Source organism: Paramisgurnus dabryanus, chromosome 18, assembly GCF_030506205.2.
Source record: "Paramisgurnus dabryanus chromosome 18, PD_genome_1.1, whole genome shotgun sequence".
Taxonomy (NCBI): domain Eukaryota; kingdom Metazoa; phylum Chordata; class Actinopteri; order Cypriniformes; family Cobitidae; genus Paramisgurnus; species Paramisgurnus dabryanus.
Genome location: NC_133354.1, coordinates 20,681,435 through 20,709,034, shown reverse-complemented (window position 1 = coordinate 20,709,034; position 27,600 = coordinate 20,681,435). Strand labels below are relative to the sequence as shown.

The window sequence follows — 27,600 nt, the reverse complement described above, 5'->3', positions numbered from 1 at the left end:
CCTACATGCCCTTTTATACCCAGATACACACTTTATTTATTTCACAAGAGTCTGTATGAGACAACAGTGCCCTCTACAGGCATACACATACGCACACAACGCAGTTTTTAAAACAGATTTCCCCCTTTTTAGATTACTGTTATATACAGTGCAGTTCATAGTTACCACTTTCAAAATGTTATTTAGAAAAAAATTCAGGGATCACACAAATTGCAGTTTGTTTTTAATTCAGTGCCGTCCTGAAGGAGCCATTTTACAGAACAGATGCATTTTACAACACTTGATTCTGATGTTGTTACCAGTTTTTAAAATGTCCATTGTCTATAAATACATGTTTCAAAAACCATAATTGTTAATATAACTATATGAGTTCATGTGTGAAATAATTTTTATATTAAAATCCTGTATAGCAAAACAATTCATGGGTTTACTTCTTTAATGTATTATTATGCAGTGTAAACTTGTGCACTTGTAATTTCATGGTGTCTTATCAGCATGGCTTTCAAAACGTGTTTGTCTGAGAATCGAGACCAACTCAACACCGTATCATTTACTCAACCAATACCTTATATTTTGGGCTATCTGATCAGAGGCAGATGTGAGAGGCGTGTATGTTTGGTGACCCTATAGTGCCGTATAAATTACACGGTTCACCTTTAAAATGTAAAACCAAATCTTTAATGTAAATGTAAAATTGTAATCGATTTAATATGATACCCAGAACACATCATAAGCCCCCTCTCATCCATATCCACCCATCTGTTCCTCCATCTCTCCATCAGTTTGAAATGTCAGGTACATCAATCTTCAAGCAGAGGGTGTTGAGATGTCTAACCCTGCGTGAAGTTCAGGACCCCGGGTAATAAACATGCTGACAGACCCCTCAGTATTTTATCGTCACCAAAAACATTCAAGAGGAAATGTTTAAAATGCATGTCTGCTCGCAGGCACGCACACACACAGACGCACACACACATACACGCACGCACGTACACCATGTCTTAGGAGCTGTCCAGCATGGTTGAAACAGTGTAAGTCTGTGTCTTCAGTCTCTTCTTCATCTCTCTGATCATCTGACAGAGGGCCAGAGGATAGCAGCAATATACCGCAGTCCAGTCTTCACACACGCTGCCCTACACACACACCAATACAGTAGATGCACCTTAATGTATTATTTACTTGATATTGCTGGACAAATTAGGCTTTTTAGCTGAAAAATAAAGATGTTTTTTCATCTGGATTTAACAGTTCTACCTTAAATTTTTTTTCTGTACAGTCAACATTGTTGGGTTGAATTTTCAGTCTACATTCCCAATCTGAGTTTACAGTAGTTGCTATTTTTAACATTTATATCATCAAGAGCTGGCTCATTTTCTGGATGCATGCTATCCAAATGCTGCCGTGTGATAAATTTTTATTATCTCAATATTTCCTGCTAGAAAAATCACAAACGTACCAAATCTGTAATAGTATTACCTTAGAATATGTCTCTTTGAAAGCAACCCACGTTTTAGAGATGAAGATTGCTGCATGAATGTTTTATAGCCGATATCTTTACACATTTTTCTCTGTTCCTATTTACCATTCCTGTACTTTAAGACAAGAACAATACATTTTCTAGATGAAATGTACTGCTAGGAATCAAATTTGACAATGAAATGCAGATAAAGACTATAAATGTACTATCAACATACACTGTAAAATAAAACAAGAGATGGGTTGCTACAGCATATAAAATGAAGTTGACTTTTTCAACTATATTTTATACATTAAAACATCTCATCTGTAGTTTTAACAACTCATCTCCAGTCAATATAATAATAAAATAAGGCAGCAATTTTTTTACAGTGTACTGTATAAACCATGACACTTCCTTAAACATGATGTAGAGACGATTCAGGGACAAAAACAAAATGTGCATAGAAAATGCATAAAATGTTTGAATCATTTAAATACAATTTTAAATTAAATTATGTAAATTGCACAGTTTTCCTATACAACCCAATAATGATAATACATAATAATAAAACATTTTATGAACACATAAACAAGTGCTTTGCAGCAAAACTTATTTTGCAGCACATACGCGGAGTTATCAGATTGTGAATACATTTAGTATGCAATCATAAGAATTAAATTGAGGACACAAATAGCTCAACAAGTATTAAGCAGTGCAAGGATTATAATAATAATAAAAATAGTAATAATAGTAATATAATAATAATAATAATAATAATAATAATGTGTAATTTCTATAGCACCTTTATTAAGCTCAAGAATATAGTTATAATAGATCAAACAATTACAAATGAATTCAATGGCCGCCACTGAATATATTGCAAATGGGAAATAGATTGCCATGTTAATCCATAAAATAGCGAGTTACAATTATCAATGCGTGATGTGACAAAAGCATGTACCAGTGTTTCAGCATCTTTTGTACTGGAATAGGGATAAAGTTTAGAAAGAGAGTTGAAAAAAATGCTGCTTTTGTGAGGCTACTGCATCTAAAGACAGAGAGGAGTCTAGAGCAGTGGTTCTCAAACTGGGGGCCGCGAGATGGTGCCAGGGGGGCCCCAGTTTTATGACATTTTTATAAAATACATTAATTTATCATGAATTCTGTGAAATTAAACCTAAAAAAATAAGGCAGCACTACTTTGTATAATTTAATGTTTTGTTTAATTAAAATGTGAAGTTTTAGAACTGTTTTTTGTCAAAAATTTTCTTTGGGGTGGCCGCGAAGGAACACACCGTACACAAAGGGGGCCGCACGCTGAAGATCACTGGTCTAGAGTAATACCTAGATTTTTTATAGCGGCAGATGGGATAATAGATGTAGCACCGAGGTTAAAGCTAGGAGAGACTTTTTTTACAGTTGGGAGACAGGTAATTAAGATTTCAGATTTTAGACTCAGAAAGTTGGAAGTTAGCCAGGTCTTTAGCTCACTGACACATGCTGAGAGTGATGTGATCTGGTTAATGGAGTCTGGTTCGCAAGCAGTATCGATCTGAATATCATCAGCATAGCAGTGGTGTGACAGCAGATAATTTGTCAGATAGGCATGATGTTGTAGCTTTGATTCCCAGTAAATAAATGGTTTGGATAAAATGTTTCTAACATGTGACCTTGGACCACAAAAAATTAGGGCTGTGACGATTAATCGTGCAAATGCGCGTTTTCTCAATGAATGAATTTAAATGAATTATGGTGAAATGCCGCCACATCCAAAAGCCAGAGGGCGCTCTCGTGTAGAAACACCATTTGTGCCACAGAAGAAAAAGCATTACAAACTATTCCAGGAAACGTCTTCAGGGATATTTATATCGCTGTTCTTCAGATTGTTTCAGGTAATAAAAATTCATGATAATAAAAATATTTTGAATGATTGTGTTTGACGAGTATTGCTTTTTTTAAATTCACATTATAAACAACTTAAACTTATAGTGATTTTAGTTTGTTAAGGACTTCCTACTGAGAGCCATAGTGTAGTACACGCACAAGCTGTGCATGAAACACAGAATCGGAGCCTTGCGATTCAGAGTCGATTTTAGGCAGGTCTTTTTAATGGGGAACGGAACGAGATGTATCGTCACAGCCCTAAAAGCAGTCATACACTCTTAAAATAAATATGTTAAATTAACACATCTTGTGTAAGGACAAGACATCTGTCCTTAACTTAACACCTCTCTGTGTTAATTTTGGAATAACACCCTTGTGTTGTTTTAACACATTTTGTGTTGTCCATTTCATTTATTTGAACTCAAAATCAACACACATAATGTGTTAAATAGTTTAACAAAAAAAAAATGTTAAAATAAACACAACCTTTCTTAGAGTATAGCCTGGTTATATTTGTAGCAATTGCCAACAATACATTGTATGGCTCAAAATGATCGATTTTTCTTAGTAAAGGTCATGTTCCATGAAAATATTTTATAAAATATACCATAAATATACTAGTCAACATTTGAAGTGGATCAAAAACTTTCATCCAAGTTGTCCTAAGACAAGAACGGGTATTGGTTTTAAGGCAACATTTAGGAAAGGTTTTGATCCACTTCAAATGTTGACTAGTGTATATATAAAAATGTATTTATCATTATTAATATGTGTTGCTATAAGGACTTCATTTGGACAACTTTAAAGGCAATTTTCTCAATATTTAGATGTTTTTTTGCACCCAGATTTTCAAATAGTTGTATCTCGACCAAATATAGTCCTATCCTAACAAACCATACATTAATGGAAAGCTTATTTATTCACTTACTTTCAGATGATATATACATTTTTACATATTAATAAATTGCCCTTATGGACAGTCCAGTGTCACATATGTATATATCCTGATAATAACCCAGCTGTATTTACTGTATCATGAAAATGCTACAGAAATATTAACATTGAATCCTTACCCTGATTTTAAAGCGCTCTCTGATGCCCACTCTCATGGCAAACGTAGAGCCGGGCAGCAGAGGTAAACACAGACATTCTCCATATTGATGAGCAAGACTCAGGTCCAGACAGCATGGCACAAACGCACCCATCAAAACTGTACAGAGGAGAGGAGAGATGGAATTTATAAAAAAAATTGCCTACAAACACGGATTATATTTGATCGACTGCAAAAATAGGATTTAAACAAAAAAGGATGAACACAAAAAATTGATAAATGATGGTAAGCACACAACTGATTGTAACCATTGACTTCTATAGTAGGAAAACAGATACTATGGAAGTATTTGATAAATGATAATGAATATATTTTGATAAATGATGGTAAGCACACAGTTGATGGTACCCATTGAAGTCCATCATTTTTGTTTTCCTACTATGGAAGTCAATGTTTACAATCAGCTGTGTGCTTACCATTATTTATCAAAATATCTTCTGTTGTGTTCACCAGAAAAAATAAATTCATACAAGTTAAGAACAACACGAGGATGAGAAAATGACAGAATTTTCATTTTTCGGGGAACTATCCCTTTAATTGGAAAATCTAATCTCCTTGGATAGCTTAATGGAAAATCATTAACAATTTATAATAATTAAGGAACAGTCATTGATTAAATGTGAGACTGAAAACATACAAACCAACTCATGCATGGACCAGAGTCAGAGCCAGGAGGGATGAAGATTATTATACATTATAGTCATATTCTGGTTAAATGGCATGCACTCAAAATGTTTGATTATTTTCAACCCAGCACTGGGTCAAAATTTCATATTTATAACCCCCCAAAAATATATATTTGATATCTTTTCTTACATGTGCTGCTGTCACTACACACATTAAAAAGTCCCGTGCTCCATCCTCCTCCTGTCTGAGTGATGGTGGTCATTGTGGTCGTGGTCACGCCAAGCCCAGGTTGAGTGAGAACAGGAAGTTCAACCTTCTCACTTCCTGTTACATTCTCCTCCGCATCGGTTCCACCTGGGGAGTCCATTAGATTCTGAAAAGGAAACACGAAACCTCTTCTAAATCAAGAATGTGGATGTGCAAGTCTTTAAATAAAATAAAAAACGACTAATTCTGACCTGACCTTAAAGTTTTGACAGTTCTGTGAGAGCATTACGTCCAGTAATTAAACGAATAATAATGAGGGTCAACAAGCACAAAGTAGTGAATGTCAGTAGTCCCTTACAATGACAACATACTGCCGAAAAAAGGGCAGAGTTTCCCGTAGTGACAGTGGTGCTTCTGATAGCCAGCTGGCCGAGAGAGCTGCTTTGAGCTGATAAGACCCGGCCGTCTTAATATACACAAAATATACACACAAACCCACAATAGAGGCAAACTCTGACACAAATGCTACTGGTTTATATCTCACAAGTCACAATATTGGAATACAAAGAATAGCTTGAGCATCACAAGAAGCAACACATCATCATGCACTAATGGGACCTGCAGGTCAACATATAAATATACCACTAGTATCCGCACAACCACAATTATAATGCAAAATATCACACAGTGAAATAATTAAATTATAAAAATCAAAACACACACATGCGAGACAAGCTTACCGTTGATTCAGACTGTATGTGATGCAACACAAATGAGACAATGCAGAATAGCACGTTCACTTGAGGTTAACGTCTCACATCACTTCCTTTTTACAGCAAAGCTAACACGTATCAAAGTGGGTTATATGGGACGACTCGCTTATATGTTTGGAAATGAAGTCTGTTCAAGTGTGTGTCTCTTTCAACATGCTAATGTGTGGATAACCTCGCCTACATCCAACTATGGGTATGAGCTTATCACTAACAGGCCTTTCTCAGAAAACCGGCAGTGTATAGTTTATATCGAAAATGTGACATAAAAAAAATTTGAATTATGTCAACCATACGAAAATGTCAGATATACCAAAGCATTGTTTTAAAATAGGGAGAGGTCAAAGCAGAACGTGATTCAAACAAATATATTTATATAAAAATTAATAATTTGACTATAGAAACCATAAAGTATAATTATTCCACAGGGCTGTAAATGCTTCATTCTGATTGGCTGACAAAGGATGTGCATTATTTTTTCAGTAGCCTAAACACAGACCTCTGAAGTTGTTCCAGGTCTGTCAATGGCATTACAGTTCCAGATCACCAAGCCAAGTTTAACTGAAATAGCAGTTTTCATTTCAACAAATAAAGCATGAATATATGTGTGATAGCCAAAAAAAATAAAAGAATGAATAAAATAATTAAAAAGAGAAGAAAATGGAAAATAGACATTGCTCGGTTTTGTTTTTGCCTTTTTCTATCAATATACAACTAGAACAATGTAAATACATACATAACATTATGTAAGGGATAATGTATAGGCAGCCAGTATTTTTAACACAGAAATGAGCCAGACACTTTGATCAGGTCTTGTATCACACTGCAGGCGCTTATTTCATGATAACAACCTACTGCCTGTACATTATCCTGCTTATAACACGGCTATTTACCTCACAAGTAAGATAAGAAACATTGAGTATTGATTTGAAATATTTTATTTGCTCATAATTAAGAAATGCAGATATTCCGGAAGAAAAACCCATTTTTATTTCGGTTTTAAAGGGACACTACACTTTTTTTGAAAATATGTAAATTTTCAAGCTCCCCTAGGGTTAAACATTTGATTTTTTTTACCTTTTTTGGAATCCATTCAGCTGATCTCCGGGTCTGGCGCTAGCACTTTTAGCTTAGCTTAGCAAAATCCATTAAATCTGATTAGACCATTTGCATCTCGCTAAAAAATAACCAAAGAGTTTCTATATTTTTCCTATTTAAAACTTGACTCTTTTGTAGTTACACCATGTACTAAGACCGACGGAAAATTAAAAGTTGCGATTTTCTAGGCAGATATGGCTAGGAAATATAGCATACTCTTATTGTGGCGTAACTTTAAAGCAACACTATGTAGTTTTTTTTACCTTTAAATAATATCTCTAAAATTCTTTCAGTGATAGAACAACTTTTAACTGGAGAAATTGTACTGTTGCTGCAACCTGAGCAGCCTCCTAGCTGCTACAAGCACACTCTGAAAGTGGCGGTGGAGGGTAGCATACACAGCCCCGCCCCTCCCCCCGCCTGCAGAAGAGTGTATGATAACAGGCACTGTTGCGCTTTTCAACCACATTCAACAAAGTCATTTTTACATGGAAACTACATAGTGTTGCTTTAAATTTTCTGTCAGTCTTATTTTTTAGCGCAATGCTAATGTTCTAATTCGATTCAATGGATTGTGCTAAGCTATGCTGATAGCGCCATACCCGGAGATCAGCTGAATGGATTCTAAAACGGTAAAAATCAAATGTTTAACTCTAAGGAAGCTGGAAAATGAGTCTACTTTCAAGAAAAATGGAGTGTCCCTTTAAGATAAGACGTTCAAATGTCACAAACATGCTATTTGGTTTAATCATTTGTAAATATGATATCATATATGTTATTAAAAGGCATTTATTTTTAAATTTTGTGTGATAATAAACTGTACCAGTCAAAATGATTTGCAGCATCCAGGTTACCGTGTGTTATTAGTTTTGAGCGGCTGTTATCAAAGAATAACAAACCTGCAAATCAAATGACTGGCCAATCAGAATCAAGCATTAAAACTAGCGGTATAATAAAGGTCAATATTAAAGGTCAATTTGTTCACATTATTCTCATTATTGTGACTACAAGTGCATCTCTCTCTCTCTCTCTCTCGCTGTAAAATGATGTTTTGGAATTAGAAACGGAGGCTTTAGGTGACATAAGCAAAAACTTAGTCCTATTCACAATAGCATTTTAAGGAAAAAATAACCTGTCAGTCTTAAAATAAAACACCTGAACTATGTCTTATGGTGTGATACATGTGGTATAAGCAAAATAATTGACTACGGTCCGTTGTATTATTTGGAAATAATCCACACCCACGGTGTGTACATTAATCCACAACCTCAGGTGTGCTTTATTTTCAAGTAGGCTAATTCAATGGCCAGTTGCCAATTATTCCTTATTTAATGTGAAAAGTGACGAATTGTGAATTAAAAATTTCCTGATATTACAATACATAAAGATCGAAAAAAAAAAATGTTCAATTAATTACAGCAGTTCAAACGAAAATGACATCATTACCCAATAATGTGCAGATAACATCTGCAGTTTGACCTAAGGTGGTGTCATAGTCAGAGAAATTTAAAGAGATGGATGTAGATTTTATTAACAATTATTTATTAAATGTTCACTGAAATTTGACAAATTTAGGACCAACAAAATATCAGACAACACAGAAAAATCCTTGACACAAACCTATAGTTTGTAAGTACAGGTCTGGCTGTAAAATACTGGACAGAGTAACAAGTTGGAAATTCATACATGTATAAACAGTAAGAACTCACAGAAATATCTTTGAAGCATCCATAGGGGCTTACACATCCTCTTTTCTCACGTTAGGAGCTTCTAAAAATAGTAGTGATCATAAAACTATAGTTTTGATTTCGTTGTAGAAGTATTACTCCGAACAAGCTGAATGATATAATCCACAAAATGTAATATGAATGTGCTGTACTGATTTAAATACGGAGACTGTGAATCATTTGCTGATGTTTAGCCTCGATGCAACTTTAGTCTTTTTTTAGACAAAGTAAATAAAATAACAGTTTGAGTCTCACATCTTACTGGACCAGATAGACTAAAGTGTCTCCAATGTCTATTTTCAGGCCATTATCAGTCATGTGAACTTTGTTTTCTTCCAGGCTGACGTTAAAGATTGAACTTTTTGAGACCGCGAGTTTGCCCTCTTCTTCTTTTCCCAGAACAGGGATTCTTCGGGGACCAAGCAGAGGGTCCTCGAAACGCATCAGCTTCACTTTGGATATATCTGAAAGTTTTATAAAAGCATTAGTCATAAATCACAAAAATGAAATAACAAGAATTGGCCTCAAAACTATTTTGAGACTCGAGCCGTGCCTTATGTTTAAACGTTACACATAGATATAAAAAAATAAACCAATTAACTTTTCTGAGATATTTATGCAATGACCTTTAAAAGCTTACCAAACTTTCTTTTTTGAAAACATTTTGTTTAATAAGTGTGTAATTGGGGGCTATCTTTCTTTAATAAAGCCACTTGGTTTGATATTTTCCCAAACAAATAAATATATTTCAACATTATAATTACAGTATTTCTTAAAAAGAGGAATCTTATAAAGATTTTAATCTCACCCTTGATCCCTCGGTTAACTCGGGATAGTCTGCGGATGATGGAGTCTTTGCTGTCTCCCTGTCGAATTTCAATCTTAGTAGAGAAGAGACCATTGGCCGGCTGTGGGTTCACCATTGACACCGATACTCCAGGCTAATGGAGGGAGAGAGAGGTTACAGCCAATGATGATGGATTTATGGATGTTGCATCTAAAATGTGACAGTTTAAAAGCCCCATTGAAACTCTTTAGTGGAATATATGTGACCCTGGACCACAAAACGAGTCATAATGGTCAATCTCTTAAAATTGTGATTTATACAACATCCAAAAGCTAAAAAAAATATACTTTTCATTATATAGTTTGTTAGGATAAGACATTATTTGGTTGAGATACAACGATTTGAAAATGTTGAATCTGATGGTGAAAAAATCAAAAAGGCTGAGAAAAAAATCGCATTTAAAGTCCAAAAGAAGTCTCTAGAATTCAAAGTTTAAGAAAAAGGTTTGTTATAGCGATCTGTAATGGCTTACCACTGTAATTAACTTGTTGACTAAATGGGCTTTACATAAAAACCAAACTGGAAATCCCCCCCAATTTTTGTTGTTGCGATTTTGCTGCATCCACTCACGAAACTAAATTTTTGATTTATTTACGATAGGAAATGTACAAAATATCTTCATGTAACATAATCTTTACATAATATCCAAATGCTTTTTGGCATAAAAGAAAAATCGATAATTTTGACCCATTCAATGTATTGTTGGCTATTGCAACTTACGTCCGTCAAACTCCAAAATTAAAATCTTATATACATACCACATGAAACCCAACACAAAAAAACATTAACATAATTTTTGTAATCGATCATGGATGTCACATTTGAGTACTCAGGACCTGCACCCAACCCTGGTCACATGACCAATTATGACTGGGGGACCACTTATAAATCTCATTTCTGAGCTTAAAAAAATGTCATTATATGCAGAAGAGTAGTCTGTGCATTCCATCTATCTGAAACACACGCATGGGTAAATAAACAGGAGCTTCCTGTTTTTTTGGTAGTGCTTTAAGCAATTATTTACTAAAATGAATTTACAAGCAACCAAAAGCAAGGCAACAATAAAAAAAAAGAGGTTTTATGTCTGAATGAATGCTGTACGCCTACACTGTGGTAATATGAGATGCACCAAAGGAGCATGACATGCACAAAGCGCTTCTAAAAATAGCCACCCTCTCTCCACATGTACAGTGGTGCAGGGCAGATCAACCGTTAAAATAAACTGAGAAACAATAGAGAGTGTGGAGGCTATGACAATAGGCCATCATCATCACCTCAGATCTAAAGACACAGAATGGTTTCCCAGGGCAACAGTCCTCCTTTACTTTGTCATCGGCTTCAGAGGCGAACACCACCTCTATCTGATCCAACTATTGAGTAGGGAGATAGAGACACACAATCAGTCAAAATCACAGGGTTAGAGCATCACTTGCGACTTGTTTCAGTCTTTCAGTTGTATTGCTGCTACCTCAAGTGAATTGGTCAGATAAACAATGTTGTCCAGCAGTACAGCACGCTCATCGAACTCCAGTTCTAGATCAAGAACCCGGGGTCCTTTCTTCTCAAGGCTGTCCTGAAAACACACCAGGACTGTATTTTATAACCCATCTAACAATCTTACATAAAATGTCTATCAGCAATATTAACTGTAAAAAATTACCGTATGACATGCAAAAGCTGCTAAATGCCACCTCTATTAAAACCTTGATAATTAAAAAAAATATTTTACCCGAATGCTATCGGCACATATTAAAAGTTCATCAAATACTTTAGCTTCAAAACTGCTTTATATCGGGCTCAGGCCATTCAGAAATAATATGCTGGTACATCTTCTAAACCTCACAACAATTTTTCACCAAAGACCTCTAAGCGCACTAAAGAAGAATTGGATGAACAAAGCATGTACATCATCACTGTGCAAGAGTTAAAGGTGGTTTACTGAAGATATTAGGATATTGACTGAATTTTTGAGCCTTTTAACTTTAATCAGAAAGGACAGTGAAGACATTTTAGAAGTGGAGATTTTTGCATGCACTTAGAGGGTTTTGCAGTAAAAGACCGTCAATTTTGTTAAATATAATTAAATAGTGCTACAGAAATAAATTTGAATGATACTGAAGTGTGTACATTAAAAGAAAAAAAATATAGTAAGTTGTAAGCATGGCTGTGTATTACGGCCACATTGACAATCCAATTTATATTTATATGGTTATAGCATTAAAGGTGCATTGTGTAACTTTTAGGAGGATCTCTTGACAGAAATGCAATCTAATCTACATAACTACATTATCTGAGGTGTATAAAGACCTTACAAAATAAACTTTATTGTTTTATTACCTTAAAATGAGTCGTTTCACTATGCGTTTCGAAAGGGAAGGGTGAGCGGTGGACTGAGTTGTTACAATTTACGGCTTAAAATCTTACCGCTAGAGGCTGCTAAAAATTTACACAGTGGACCTTTAATGGCTAGATGTTAAAAAATAATATTAATGTGTAAACAAAGTAACATTTCTTTTAATATTTGTGTTCAAAAAATTGTTCAAGAAAGAGATGTTAGGAGGAGGATAAATGGATAGTCTAAACAAACACATTGCATTGTGGGATAAATTATTCTACAAACCATAATGCCTGATTGGGCATATTTATAAAATATAAGACCATACAAAAAATTCACACATACAGAAAACTTGCATAATGCGCTCCATATACAGTTATACTCCATAAATAGTATTGTTGTTTGCTTTGCAAGTCCAAACTGTTCTCTTAAAGTACCAAACACTTTAAAATACCTTTATCATAGCTACAAATGGCATCACTCTCTTCATGTATTTCTTCAGCTCTGGCATGGCTCCCAGCTCCATGGCAATGACTTTATTGTCAGGCAGAGCTCCATTGTTGCTCTGCAAATGACAGCAGAAGTTTGAAAATAGATTTTTTCGGATTTTTTTATTAAACCCTCCGCATTCACTAATGAAATAGCAACAGAGTATTATAATACAGATTTCAAATATCATTTTTCTGCATTACAGAAACATAAATGTTCCATTTCTATCTTTATGCCACACATAAAAAAACAACAATAAAGAAGCCTAAAGACTGATTTAAATGTTTCATATATAATTTAATAGTGCAACGTATCGACCTTCAGGTCTTCATCAGGCACGATATAAAAAATGCCAATACAATGCAAAATATATTTAGATTACATCTTGGAAAAATGGGAATGATACTTTAACAAATGTGTATTTTAAATATGTAGAGACACTCTTTAAGATAATACAAGCTACATCTCACTTCAAAGGCTGTTTCCTTTGGAGGTTGCATACATCATTAATAGTGTATTATTTTAGAAAAATGCGAGCTCTGAAGGACGCAGCCTTCGGAATGAGATGCTTTGTAGTATATTTAAAAGTTAATAAAGAGTACCTTGTAATGTTTGCCCAGCAGAGAGAGGGCGCTGTGCTGCCAGGGCGGGTAGGTCTTTGCTACGTAGATGCTACAGTGGGTGGGTTTGGCTGGAGGTTTATTGTCCCCTTTCTGTAGTTGTCAAAGAGAAAAACAGTTAACAAAATACAAGAAAACTGAAAAGATAACTGCATCCACTATACAAAACACTGAAGTGAATCAAAGGCCAAAGTATGGTTAATTTTTTACAATAGAGAGTGCGCACAGTGCACTTTATGCAATTTTCCCCATCAGAAGAGTGCGTGCGTACTGTATGCCTACTGCCAATTTTTTTTTAAGTGCATCATGCGTGTAAAGGAGAATTTAGTATGTAGCCCAGGAGACGCATTGCATTTTGTCGCAATGTGCATGTGTCGAATGTCTGCGTACATATATCAGTCAAACAAACTATGCTTTGCAATGCTGTGCCTTCAAACGTGTGCGTATGTCAGCGTACATGTAAAAAAACAGACTATACTGTATGTCTTTTGACTAAAACATTGAGACTTTTAGTCGACTAAAACTTGACTAAGAAAAGAAGATATGTGAATGACTGAATATGACTAAACTAACAAGGACATTTGGCACAAAACTAAGACTAAATTAAAAATAGTTCACAATATTAACACTAGTCTGTTTGCGTCTTTGCATTGACCTTGTATGTAATCTACTCACACAAATAATAACATTTGCTTCTGGTGGGTACACAGCATAAACCTCAGAACAACTGTCATATAAAGACCAATTTTTCGCAATGTAAAAATATGTATTCAATATATGTAATATAGTTGTGAACACGATCTTGTGTCACTCTGAAAAGGGTTGCTAACACTGTAGTAACAATTTCTGTGATTTTATCATCTATATTTTGGAGAACTTTAAAATGTAACTAATATAACTAAAGCCTCGTCAATGTTTATCTTCAAATCTGTTTTTGTTTCAAGCCACTGGCAGGATATTTTTCCTTCAGGGCCTAAACCCCTTTAGCACAACTCCTTTGGATAACTCTTTATTCAAAGTGACGTCCATTATCACACGGCCACAGAAACATAACCGAGAAAAGCCTGCAGTCAGTTAGGGATAATGCACTGCTCTCATGTCAGGTGACAGAGCTGAAATCATTCAACATGACAGCTGTAGACTTGGTTCAACCCTCATGTGAGTTCTCTTTTGGTGGGATTGGCTTTGCATGCCGGACCTTTGGGGTCTGAGAGTGCAGGTATCACTTTAATAACAACTGAACGTTGAGGTGAAACTTGTATTTTTTACATAATTGTGTTGCCTAATACACATTGCTGGGCTTTACACAAACATTATGTAACATTCAGAAATAAATTGTGTGTGCTCTTTTGGTAATGGAAAGGGGGAAGGTCCCAAAAACCACACTGCTTTGTGGGATACACTATTCAACGCACAGTGTAACCCCCCAAAAAATGATAAAACAGGTATTTTAGCATGATGTAATGTGTGTAAATAATCTATACCTTGCTTTTGGCTGGCTGCATGTAAGCCTTCAGACGCAGGCGGAGGTCGTGGGCTGTGTCCATCAGATACTGTGAGGATCGGATCAATATCTCGTCCACCGGACCAGCAGTGGGCCAGCTAGCCTTCATTACAGAAGTTCTCTATATAAAGAGAAAACACACAGCATGACATTTTTGGGGGGGTTCAAAAGGATGGTCAATCCTGAAGAGGTTAACTGTGTGAGCTGCAGAATCCTCTTTGTCTTTAGATGTCCTGTAGATATTTTAGTAACAGGTTATCGATTAATCGTGACTTATCATTTGCAGAATAAAAAATTTTGTTCACATCATATATATATACATATGCAAGAAATATTTACATGTGTGAATAGAATTTTATGTAATATTAAAATATAATTTTATATATTAAAATATAAATTAAAATATAATTTTGTATATTTATATATATTTTTTAATTATATGTGAATGTTTATGTAGTCATATATATACACATGATTATTTTACACTGTACACACACACATATATGTAAACAAAATCGTTTATTCTGCAAACTATTAGTTGCTATTAATCATATAAAATAGCAACGGCAGGCACCGCCTACTTTAATCTTCAAAAACAATCTTCAGAAACTTATGGGTGATGTCACGGACACTACGTCCAACTTTTTTAAAGTCTATGGTCATAATTGACCAACATGAGCCCAGAGGAAGTGATATTCACTGCAATACCTAAACAGGACCGCTCACTGTAAAATGTTGTGGTAAATGTGTAATTTCTTTGTGAAAACAGCATTAAGGGGGTCTCACCTTCCCCAGCAGGGTCCAGGTGTGTTCACACAGGTGGGGGCAGATGGGAGCCAGCAGGAGTGTCTGGTACTCAATAAAGCGGAACACAAGATCTCGGTGCATGCCCTCGATGGCTAACTCACGGTACTTATCCTTCGCAGCCTTAAAAAAAAAAACACAAACTTGCGTTTTAAGAACAGACAGGCTCTATATATACACACTACTGACTGTAACTTAAAAAACATCAATGAATGCTACTAGTCTCTCCAAAATAACTTCACTTGGTTTATATCTCTATGCTTAACCTAACAGATACTGATTTAGACAGAAATGCTGTGGATTTGACAGTCCATGTGTTACCTGGAACTCAAAGAAGCCGCTCTTCAATGCCTCTTTATACATCATCCTCTCGTAATGCTGCTCTGTTTTAACAATGCTGGAGTACATTTCACTGCACATAAAAGAAGTCAGGATTTCAAAAAGTTATAAAAGACATATTCACAAAGAGTAAATGTTTGCAATAAATATTTGCAGTGACAGGACTATAAACCACAGGTCTTCAACCTTTTTTAAGGTCAAGGACCCCTAAATGGAGAGAGAGGAGGAGCAATGTACATCCAGTACATGTATCAAATTAAGACTAGATTAACAGTCTTGGTTATGATGGTTACGTTACGTTATATACCTGTATATGAGAGATGGATCTCTAGATATAGATAATATTAATATGACAGGTGCTATGGGGCAATGACCATGGAGTCTGTTTTAAGGTCTTGACGCTCTTTACTTTCTATTAGACATTAACGTTGCATCTCTTTCTCGTCTTTCTGATTAAAGATGTTTGTACTATGTGCAAATGGCACGTCAAACTACATTGCTCCAGCAGCGCATGCGTCACTTATATAAATGCGAGTTTTGTCTTCGCTTGCTTCAAGTTCAGAAAACTTTACAACTATTAGCATTATGTGCTAGAAGAGCTATCTTTATTTGGCAATGCAGATCCTTGTGGGCGCCTCGAGAGACCACTGCTGCATGCGCACAGAGAGAGCTAGCGAGAGACAGAGAGAGCGCTTATTATGAAATTACTCATTCATTTGTTATGAGTGGATTATTTTACAAGTTTCTCCTTCACACTCAGTCTAACACGTGGGAGTGCAGAGTTAACCACGCCCACTTATTTACATTTCAAAAGATGCACGGAATAGAAAAACGTGTTACGCCTGACTTTTTATTTCACGGTAATGGAATACATCTTCATACAATCTAGCCCTAGCCCCATTGTTACCTAACGAATACTCTGTCATTAAAGGTGTCTGCTGGTCCGGTCCTCAGATTATTTTGGTTGGCGATCATCTCTTTTACCCAATCCACCCATGCATAGAGTCGCAGGATTCCAGCATCTGCCATGGCCTCGACAAAGTTTGCATCCTCAACCGTGTCGCCTGCATCAGCCAGAGCCAGACGCATGCCTGAGATAGACAGATATGTTAGTGAAACTTGTATGCCAAAAGTCAAACTTTTATGCCAACAAAATAAAGTTGAGTACAGTTTAGTGTCCTTTCTCTGGCAGATTTGGTTTGAATAAAATGAACTTTAATGCAATTGGTCAGCCAGTGCAGTTCATTTGAGTAAGGGTGTAATCACACTGCACTTTTCATACACATGCAAATACATTCGATTAGAAACACAAGCTCATACGAATTCGTATATGAAGGCGTGTGACCAACAGATGACCAATAGATCAAAGTGTGATCTTTTCAGGTGGATGATAGACTGAAAATTACAGTATTGCACAATCCTATGTTGTACAATAATATTTAAAGCAACCATAATGCATGTCGGAATCAATGATATATCTGGTTGTTGCAAGCAGAACTCTAGACTAAAATTGAGAGGGGTGGCACTTGTGCCAACCTGGTGTAACTGGGCCTTATTTTGGTTGCACCAGACCAGAGTTGTGATTTCGTGCACGAAAGAAAAAATAACAGACATAAAAAAATAAGCTTTGGCAATAGGGTATACCATCTTTTCCACCACCATTATTTACCATCAAAATGATACCAAACAAAACTTTGCGGTGTTAATGTTCATGATATATCAGAAAGATATGACAGAATTAATCTGTAATGGACATGCATATGTCTGACACTGTTAGTAGAAAACTAAATAAGTATGAAAAATTCCAATAAAAAGTTCCAGGAGCCAATAACTTCTTTCCAGGGCCATGAAATGAATATACATGGAGCGCTTACCATCTGCAGAAAACTTAGCAATAGCTTGACTCAAAGTGAGGAAGTTGCCAGTGGATTTGGACATCTGGTGGATAAAAAAACACCTTATAAGATGGATAATCATGGCCGCTCTCTCTCCTTCCCTCTCCGCCTCTCTCACACACACACACACACACGCACGCACGCACGCACGCACGCACGCACGCACGCACACACAAACAATCACACACAAACACACACCTACTTTTGCAAAAAACCTTTCTTATGAACTTTCATTATGCTATTAACAAAAGTCCTTACAAAGCAGATTAAGAAGGATTGTCAATATTTGTGATGCCATTATCACAAATGTATAACCAAAAAACAAACACAAAACTTTATTACATGACAGAAATTTTGTGAGACAAACAAAGTGAAGAACATAGGAAGGGCAGAAAAGAAAATACAGAAACTTTAACTCACCTTTTCAGAGTTTAGCAAAAGATGACCGTTGGCTCGTACCGCTTTTGGCCATTTTCCACTATAGGTGCCAAAAAACATTAACAATAAATATATAAATACAAAGTGCCCCTCATTGTGTTGAAGCATTTAGCAAATGTTTTATTAAAAGAAAATTACAATGAATTTAACATATGCTTTACCACCCTTACATATACTGTATGTGAATCTATACAAATAATCAAATTTGCAATCTGTGTTTACTTCACACACAATCTGAATACTGCAATAAGAGTTGTGTACCTGTCATTTGGCCACATGGCTACATGGTTGTACAGGTAATAGGAGAGGTGATTGGGCACCAGGTCTTTTCCTGACACCCTCACATCTACAGGATACCAGTATTCAAACTCTCTCCTGAGCTTCTGTAGGCGATCTTTCGGGATGTCTGTCTTTGGAAAGGGTGCGGTTTTGAAGAAGATGTAATCCCACACTTCCCTCGTCATCTGCTCGGGTCTATGGGGAGAAACAATGTTTTTCTCTAGCATTTTGTAAATTACTATTATTATGCTGTACAATATATCAAACAATCCTGGTGGTCAGAAACCACAACAAGGTCTTTTATATGTTTCCTTATATTTGAATCATCATCTAACACAGTATTTTTTTTTATCAAGCTAAATTTGCTTTTTTAAGTGTATTAATTTGCTGGTTTGTTCATTTTACTTTTAAACCAAATATACAAACAAACTTCACAGACAACTTTATGCATACAAAGATAAACCTAAAATAGTTGAATCTAGATAAAATTATATAAAAATTGTATCACTAAAAAACAAATTTATTTGCCATGAAGTAAAAGATTATCACATTGTATAATTTTTAAAATATGGTTGTATTTCTTAACATTAGTAAATGCATAGACCCTTTTACAGCTCATGTGTTCAAATAGCCTGCGCGCGCATTTGGGCAACGGAAGTGGTGTTATTCCCCATTGGTTCTAATGTGTTAGCAACTCAGAAAGTTTAATAAAACGGTTTCCCAGCGTCAACATGTCTGGTTGTTGCGTTTGGTTCCACTAATATATAATATACTAATAAACGTATATATGTATCTGGCAACTTTATATTTGGCCATCTGCTAACGTCTTTTATCCACTTCACTATAGTACACGGATCTGGTAGCGATGTTGAAAATGTTGATAAAGTCAACTTTTTAAAATAACTTTGTTTGTGTTGCTTCAATTTCTTACCATACTTCCATTGCCTAAATGCGTGCGCATACGCTGCCACGTCATCATTGTGTACAAACAGTAAAAGAGTCTATACATTTTATGAGATTATTACCATGTATTGTACTCAACTGCTTTCAACACATCTCAATTTTCCTGTTCCTGTATTCTATTTTTGTATGTAATGCTGCTTGGCAACAATGTCAAAAGCATGAACAAATTTGAACTGAACTGAATTATTAACTATTTTGAAGATCACTTCTAAGTTTAGATTTACAAAATCTGTAGTGTAAAGTTTTTTTTGTAAAAATATAGCAATAAACTTTTTTGCCTTCCTCCTTAAGTGGATCCGAAGCCAATAATACCTTATTCCCAGCGGTGAGGGTCCTTGTCCGTTGAGGACCCCTCCCTGGAGAAGATGTGCCACAGTGTAGAAGGCCATGTAGATGGTGGAGTCCGACAGGGACTCGATGAGCCATTGTTCATCCCATGGCAACCGGGTTCCTATGGGAACCAAACCCATAAAAAAATCTCAAAAATCAAGAGAGCTCTCTCTGAGGAGCAGCAAGAAAATTGCTGATGCTATCGCTGAGTGGTTTGGGGGCACGAGAGCAAAGAAATGAGCGCATTAAAAAAGAACTACGGATGGGCCTTGTCCTTGTGAAAAGACTTTGATTAATATAGGCTGCATACAAAGGTGTCCATCTGATAATAGCTATTGATGTCTGAATACATCAAACATTAGAAGAACTTGCTTGATAACGAAACAGATAAGCAGATCTTTACCTAATCCATATGTTCTGGAGCAGGCGTGGTCCTGAAGCCAATCCAAAGTTGCTTCAAAGTTCTTCCTAGTTTCATCACAGAACCTGAAGAGCGAAACATTTGATATTTCCACATTCACAACAACAACCTCCGAGTATCTATAACACAGACATCAGTGTGTGTAAGACAAACTCACGTCTCCAGAGATGCCAAATGGTCCGTGGCTTGCTTTTTCCATTCCGCATTGCCGTAATCCAGATACCTGAGAGATAAAGTCACCAGTCACTGTCTGAGAAACCAATTCAGTCGAGGTATCCCTGATGTCAAGTCGCTATGATAACAGCCAGGCTAAAACCTCAAAGGATAACTATGAGAGGATGTAACGTAATAAACATGTACTATAGGAGCTAACCACTAACCATTGATCGCATAGCGCCACCACGCATTCATCTGCAGAGCGAGACAACACCTGCTTCTCTGGCTCCATGTAGATCAAAGCTTCACCCTGACAACACAGTAACATGTGATGGGACATACTCATAATAATGCTAAATATAGGACTAATGGTGACAAAAAAATCCAACCAACTTTTTCCACCATCATCTTCTGAATGGGTTTCTTCACATCCTGGACCTTCTGCCCTTTGAAACCCTCAACTAACATGATCTGGCAAAACAAAATTCGGTAAGAGCCATTAGATCTAATAAGCGGCCATCCTTTACAAAGGTGGACTTGAACCAGCATCCTTTTGATTAGCAACCCAGTGCATTAATACCCACCCTTGAACATCAAAAATTAAGTGAGTTAATATTCCATAATAAAAAATGTATTTGAGGGATGTTGGTGTACAGATGACCTCACCCCCTCGTAAAAGCCCTTTAGGTAGACTTTCTCTTTGGCTTCGGCAAGCTTTTCTCTGTCATTTTGGCTTTGAATCTTTAGCTCATCACAAACCAGAGGAGCCGACAGGTTTCCGTATCCAGGAATCTCAATGATGGGAACCTGATGGAAACACAGATCATTATAAATTACCCAAAGACCTCATGAAAATGCATTTCCTGTGGAGACAGGTAGTAGTGGCAGGCCTTTTAGTTTGCATTGTAGCCAGAAGAGAAAAGAAAAACAACCAGAAACAAAAAAAACATGATTTGCTACCCATATTGCTAGTCGAAGGCAGGTGGTATTTTATAATTTAAGGGGAGGGCACACTGTTCTTCTAGAGAAGACTTTATTGGACAAACATTTGAGAGGTACAAGATGAGTATCTGCTAAAAAGTTTATTTTATGAAGACTATTAGCATATAGAGTTTTAAAACTGACAAAATAGACAAAATTCTATTTGATTTCATGGGGATTGTGAGGAGTATTTAGTATTCTTACCGGGTCAAAGGGTAGAACCATATAATCCTGAATGCCATACTTCTCTCTTAAAGCCTAAAAAACAAGATGTTACACAAGAATCAGACATTTTTGTAATGATATACAGTACTGTGCCATCATGCCAGAATTAGATTTGGTGTTTTTGCAATGATATAGTGATCATGTATCATTTTTTCTCCTTGTCTCTTTAATAGAATACATCCGAAAAATACAGGAAATGTGTATGTAGTATTAAAAACTGTATAAATTATTACTTTATATTTAGATTTATATTATTATTAATATAAATTATATTTTAGGGTAAACTCCCCTTTCACTTGAGCACTAGCAAGAAACTGCAGGATCTCTTAAACCTAAATAAAATTAAATCTTAACTTCTAATTTTAAAGAAATTAATCTTTTTACTTCATTCTGCAAAAAAGGTCAAGATGTGTTTCATGCCAAGAGAGGTCACACTAAACACTGACAATGCCTTAAGAAGACATTTAGTCCGGAAATTTTTTTTTTTTGTACATATTTCCTGTATTTTCTGTTTGTATCTTAATAAAATAGATTGAAAAATAAATATAGATGGACAATAAAAGTCTGGTGGTGACTTTTACACAGTATATAGGTTTATATATAAGATTTTTATGTTTTTTAATTTATCTTTATTTATTACACTCTATGGAATGCTTGATTCTGTTTGAACAGTCACGACATTTGCAGGTTTGTTTATCCCATATAACAACCGCTTAAAATTAATAACGGTATCCCAGATGCTGCAAATAATTTTTACAGGTACAGTTTAACTTTGCACAAAAATTAAATATAAATATGTCTTTCTATAACATTTATGACATTACATTTACAAATGATTCAATCAAATAGTGTGTTTGTGACATTTGAACGTCTTGTCTTATCTTAAAACCGAAAGTAAACAGGTTTTTCCTCACGAAAAGCCTGCATTTGTTAAATATGAGCAAATAAAATATTTCAAATTAATATTTAAATGTTCCTTATCTTACTTATTAGGTTAAACATCGGTGTAATAAGCAGGAAGCAGTCTGTTATTTTTGCTGAATAAGCCCCTTCTGTGTGATACAAGACCCCTGCTTTGTGTCTCGACCTGATCAGGTCTCATTTCTGCTGCCTATACATTATCCTTTATATAATATACAGTTTCTGATATACAGTTCATCTTAAATTATGATAATCATAATTGACCAGTGAATTAAATATAAAAATCTGAATATAGTATAGAAACACTATGTTTTCTCATAAAAAACATACATTTTAATATTAACTTAAAAACAAAAATAATAATGCATACATGCAGAGCTACAGTATGAACTTCTCATGTAATCTAATGAAAAAATACAACATCAATAAATATTTATACCCAGTTATACTCAAATTTAAGAAATCCCTAGCTTTAGCACATCTTTTCCCATCTGTGCAAGAGCATGCAGAGCGTAACTTAGAGGAAACATCGGTCATATCTCTGGGAACTTAACTTGAAAACCAACCAAATAAAAAGGTAAAATGTGAAAAAAAAAATGAAATGGTCTAAACCAAACACAACACCTGTTTCTTTTTGATGTCTCTCAGAGCGGCGATATCATCCGGCGCATCTGATGGCACACTGGTGACAACTCCAGTACCTGCGTTGACAAATAAGATTTCAGCATCTTTCATAATGAATGAATGCACTTCAAACTATTGATGTCACACTTACACACAAAAAAAAAACTTTTCAGCCCACGTGTCTGAGAATCACAGGCAAACAACAACAATCTATATTAACATTTGACATTTCAATTTCAAAGAAGGCCTTTTTCAGGGTAACAACGAGAGCCCAAGGCAAAAAAAAACTAAATAATTCTCAGGCATAGAGCAGCCTGTGTTTGGAGTAATGTGGCCATCACCGCCTGAAGGCTTCATCCATTAAGAGCCATTTCCATATTCCATTTCTATACCACTTTCATTTTTGCCTTTCAAAACATAACGTAAATGCCGTTACGGATGCATCTTCTTGTCAGCGAGGGGTAATGTAATATGATGAGGTGATATTATGGGGTGGAGTCAGATACCTTTGTCTTCTTTGATAGTGAGCATCGGCAGGGCATAGATGGTCTTGTAGGAAGTAAGAGGGGCGCTCAGTGCACAACCCAGGATGTCCTAGGAAAGTAATGTGAGCGTATGTGAGGACAACAATGAGGGTGCTTAGATGATAGATATTTATACACTTATTTGCTACAGATAGATATTTATACACGTATTATTTGTGTAATGTGACATCACACAAACAAATCCCCGCCCACAGCCACTGATATATATATATATATCAGTATATGATCAGTATATTATTCTGCCTATTTTACATTTTCATTACAATTAAGTGTACAGATTAATGTAAACAACAGTCTTTGGTTTCAAAGTAAAGGTGATGTGTGTGGGAAACAAACCTGGCCCATAATCTGCATGATTACAGGAATTTGGCCGTTGTCTTTGGTGAAGCCCTGATAGGACATGTTCCTGGCCGAACGATGGGTACAGATGAACAGCTCACCGCTGGCCGTCTCAAACACGATGTACTTCATATCCGGACGGACCCAGCAGTTCGTCTGACCGAACATGGTTTCGGGTCTCAGAGTTGCAGCTACCAGAAAGATCTTCTTGCCTTTAAGACCACTGAGAACGTTCCGGAAAAAAAAATTCAGCGTGAAAAAAATTATTAGTAACCAAGACCTAGTTAATTCACACACACATACATATAAACAAGGTATGCATAAAGATTAATCGCGATTAATGTATAGCAGAATAAACGTTTTTGTTTACATCATACATATATGTGTGTGTGAACTGTGTATAATAACTATGTACAGATAAATGCACACACATGTATACATTTAAGAAATGTTTACATGTGTATATACATTTGTATATTTATGTATAATTTATATTATATACATTTATAAATACTTAATATATATAAAAATAATTCTTAAAATTATACATGCATGTGTGCATATTTATATATACTTAATTATTATACACAGTTCACACACATATATGATGTAAACAAAAACTTTTATTCTGCTATAGATTAATCGCGATTAATCGTTATGCTTCCCTAAATTATAAAGTTAATCCATAATCAATGTTGGGGGAGGGACAATTTGGCATCTCCAAATTTACCTAACTTACAAGTTTTTGGCCTGTGGGAGGAAACCCAAGCACCCGGAGTAAACCCACCCTAACACAGGGAAAACTTGCAAACTCCACATGACCTAGCCTGGGATAGAACCAGGGACTTTCTTGCTTAGAAGGTGCTACCCACTGAGCCGCCCCACCATCATTTTAAATGAATAATACAAATACTGCTCTGTCATGGTACCTTACCTCAGTTTAGATGGATAAGGTTCATTGATCTGCATCTTGATGAGGGTGTATTCTTGGGGGCCGACTCCCTGTCACAGAAAGAGTTTTAATACATAGCTAGTTTAATACATAACTAGTTATTTTATAATAATTAAAGGACTTAAATTAAAAACCAATGGCCACCTCTCCTGTTTGTCTATCATGATCCATGCAGGGCTGCCCATCTTTGGGAGAGTATATTGTATATCTGTAATAAACCAAGAGAGGGGAGTTTTAATTCTAAAATCTCAACAAGCATTTAATTTTTTTTATACATATAGAGCCCACTAAGACATTAAAAAAGTACATTAAAAAGGACACAAAGATGCAAATGATGCTAGACTTTCATTTTTGGCCTTTTTTTGCAATTAACCAACTGCCATACATAAAGTCACAAATCTGAGCCTTTTTAAAGTCCTGTTTAACTTGTTTAAATATGTACCTCTTGCCAAACTTGATTTTATTCCTCTCTTTCAGAGTGACAAATTGCCACCTTACAAAGGAGTCATAAAAGGGGTTTACATCCGTCGTGATGAAAGAACGACGCCAATCGACCTACAACATTCATGGAAAAAGTGTGTGTTGATTTATGGACACAATGTCAAATTTACAACATATGCATTATAAAATAGTGTCTCATATAAAATGTCTGCTCATACCTTAACACCCATTCTCTTCAGGTCGTCCACAGCAAGAGGAGGGAAATAATCCAGCCAATGTTCGGCCTCGGCAAACTTTACAATCTCATCGTCACTAAGCTCCAGAGATCTCATGATGTCCCACTGAAACTTGGAGCTTCCAGACTTTGCTACGGCTTTGCTCTAAAAATCGCATTACATAAAACAGAAGTTTGACCAAACTTTGTGATGTGCTGTAATGTGCTATATATAATCTGGGCTGTAGATAGATAGATAGCACTATATATCTATCTAGCATGCTATTGCACACATAAAATAATGTTAAAAAAGTAGATGTACCTTCTTGCCCTTTGCCTTGTCCTTGATGATGATCTCATCAGTGGTCTTCGACTTGTCTTCCTCCTCCTCCTCTTCATCAGGGAACTGAGGTGGGAACCCATAGAGCTCCATTTCTCTCTTCAGCTTGTCTGCACATGCCTAAAGACATACACAGAGACAAAAATGATTGATGTTGGTTATGGATGTGATGGTAAAGAACAGTAGGAAGAGTTTGAATGACTCACTTTGATGGGCATTCCAGTACAGTGAAGACCAAATGGGAAAAGACATTGTTTTCCTCTCAAACGCTGGTAACCCACTGCAAACTGCAAGGCATAATTATAAGTTATAATGTGAACATAAATAAACATTACAAAACATGAATATTTTCTTACAACTTACCTCACACTTTGCCAGACAGAACGTGTGTCCAAGATGAAGTCTCCCATTCATGTAGGGGTAGGGAAATGTAACAAAGTATTTGCTCTTACTAGGTAAACAGAAAACAGCAAAACATTAATAATTATCTAAATAATTAGACATCCAAATAAGTAGGTCCAACTTTGGCTGTTTAAAATATGATAACAGACTCACTCAGTGTTTTTGCCAGTGGCATCCGGAGCATCAATCTCAAAAACTTTCTCTTTCTCCCATTTCTGCTGGACCTCCTCTTCGATCTTCCTCAAGAAGTCGAGTTTCGCCGTTCCTTTACGTTCCTAAAATGACACATTACATCAGCAGAATGTGTTAAAATAACCACTTTCATACAGAAGAACTTCATAAGATAACTGCAATTCTGACTATACATATGATAAATAATTACTACTATCAGTAATTATTAAAGGAATAATTTACTAGAAAAAATTAAATATTTTCATCATTTACCCTTAAGTTGTTTCAAATATGTATACATGTTTTTGTTCTGCTGAACACAATGGGCGATATTTTGTAACTAATAAAATCTGGGGCACTATTTACTTCTATAGAAGGAAAAAGAATACTACGATTTTTTTTTTTTTTACTATCCCTTTAAAATCCTACCGTTTGCAGAATAAGATTTAAAAATGACAAATTATTACTATTTTTTTAAATAAATTTCACACTTGACATAATTAACAATTGACATAAGTATGTTTAAATTCAATTGAAATATCACCAAATATAATAAGAAAAAGTCATTTATGTTTTGAAATCATTATTTATATAATATGCACTGTACATTAACCAGTATGTTAAGCCTTACAGCATAGCATGTTTTCAACCATGTTACTTTGTTAAACAATGTATTATAGAACACAGGACAATACTGGGAATAAAATGTAAATCAGTAAAACAAAGAAACATTAGCAGCCCTGTTGACAGCTGTCACCCCTGTTACACTAACTTACCAACTATCTACACCAATCTACACGATATTATGATCAAAAGGTAATGTATATATGACATGTTCTGTGTGGATCAGAATATGTGCTCTGTACTGTAATGCACTTATGAACTAAGGTAGAAGATACACATGCATGTGGCTAGTTGCTAAAGATAACCAATGCTACTAAAGTGATCAGTTTAAATGAGTATCATAAAGCAAGAAGTACTTAACATAAGTACAAAAAGCAACAAAACGTTCCGCACAACTAGCTTAATATAAACGAAATTTACCGTCATGCTGATTTAGTGGCAACAACTTCAGCAGTATTTCTATGAAAGTGGAGATCCACGCTGCTCAACCGGCTGATGACACCGGCGGAAGATGCGCA

General features: G+C 35.6%; 2 protein-coding genes across 5 annotated transcripts; both read right to left on the bottom strand.

Moving 5' to 3' along the window:
* Window positions 1-217: 217 nt before the first annotated feature.
* plac8l1 (PLAC8 like 1) lies at window positions 218-9,002 on the bottom strand. 4 transcript variants are annotated; one of them, XM_073812566.1, is made up of 4 exons: window positions 8,866-9,002; window positions 5,271-5,454; window positions 4,417-4,553; window positions 218-1,133 (listed from the first exon to the last, which is right to left on the bottom strand). In XM_073812566.1, exons 2-4 carry the CDS (start codon window positions 5,446-5,448, stop codon window positions 1,002-1,004), a joined length of 447 nt encoding a protein of 148 aa, XP_073668667.1. In that variant the 5' UTR covers window positions 5,449-5,454; window positions 8,866-9,002; the 3' UTR covers window positions 218-1,001. The 4 variants fall into 4 exon arrangements, with proteins under 4 accessions (XP_073668667.1, XP_065143890.1, XP_065143889.1 ...); XM_065287818.1 differs by lacking the exon at window positions 8,866-9,002 and adding an exon at window positions 6,029-6,155; XM_065287817.1 differs by lacking the exon at window positions 8,866-9,002 and adding an exon at window positions 5,545-5,644.
* LOC135776496 (leucine--tRNA ligase, cytoplasmic-like) lies at window positions 8,678-27,600 on the bottom strand. The gene is made up of 32 exons (XM_065287256.1): window positions 27,503-27,600; window positions 26,441-26,562; window positions 26,249-26,336; window positions 26,092-26,172; window positions 25,868-26,005; window positions 25,550-25,711; window positions 25,333-25,445; window positions 25,035-25,098; window positions 24,873-24,940; window positions 23,936-24,161; window positions 23,561-23,648; window positions 23,055-23,131; window positions 21,489-21,542; window positions 20,970-21,110; window positions 20,697-20,774; window positions 20,528-20,613; window positions 20,305-20,370; window positions 20,130-20,212; window positions 19,709-19,847; window positions 18,416-18,628; window positions 18,137-18,194; window positions 17,696-17,759; window positions 16,729-16,912; window positions 15,804-15,894; window positions 15,465-15,605; window positions 14,659-14,799; window positions 13,157-13,267; window positions 12,520-12,630; window positions 11,199-11,303; window positions 11,005-11,100; window positions 9,692-9,824; window positions 8,678-9,347 (listed from the first exon to the last, which is right to left on the bottom strand). Exons 1-32 carry the CDS (start codon window positions 27,506-27,508, stop codon window positions 9,142-9,144), a joined length of 3,534 nt encoding a protein of 1,177 aa, XP_065143328.1. The 5' UTR covers window positions 27,509-27,600; the 3' UTR covers window positions 8,678-9,141.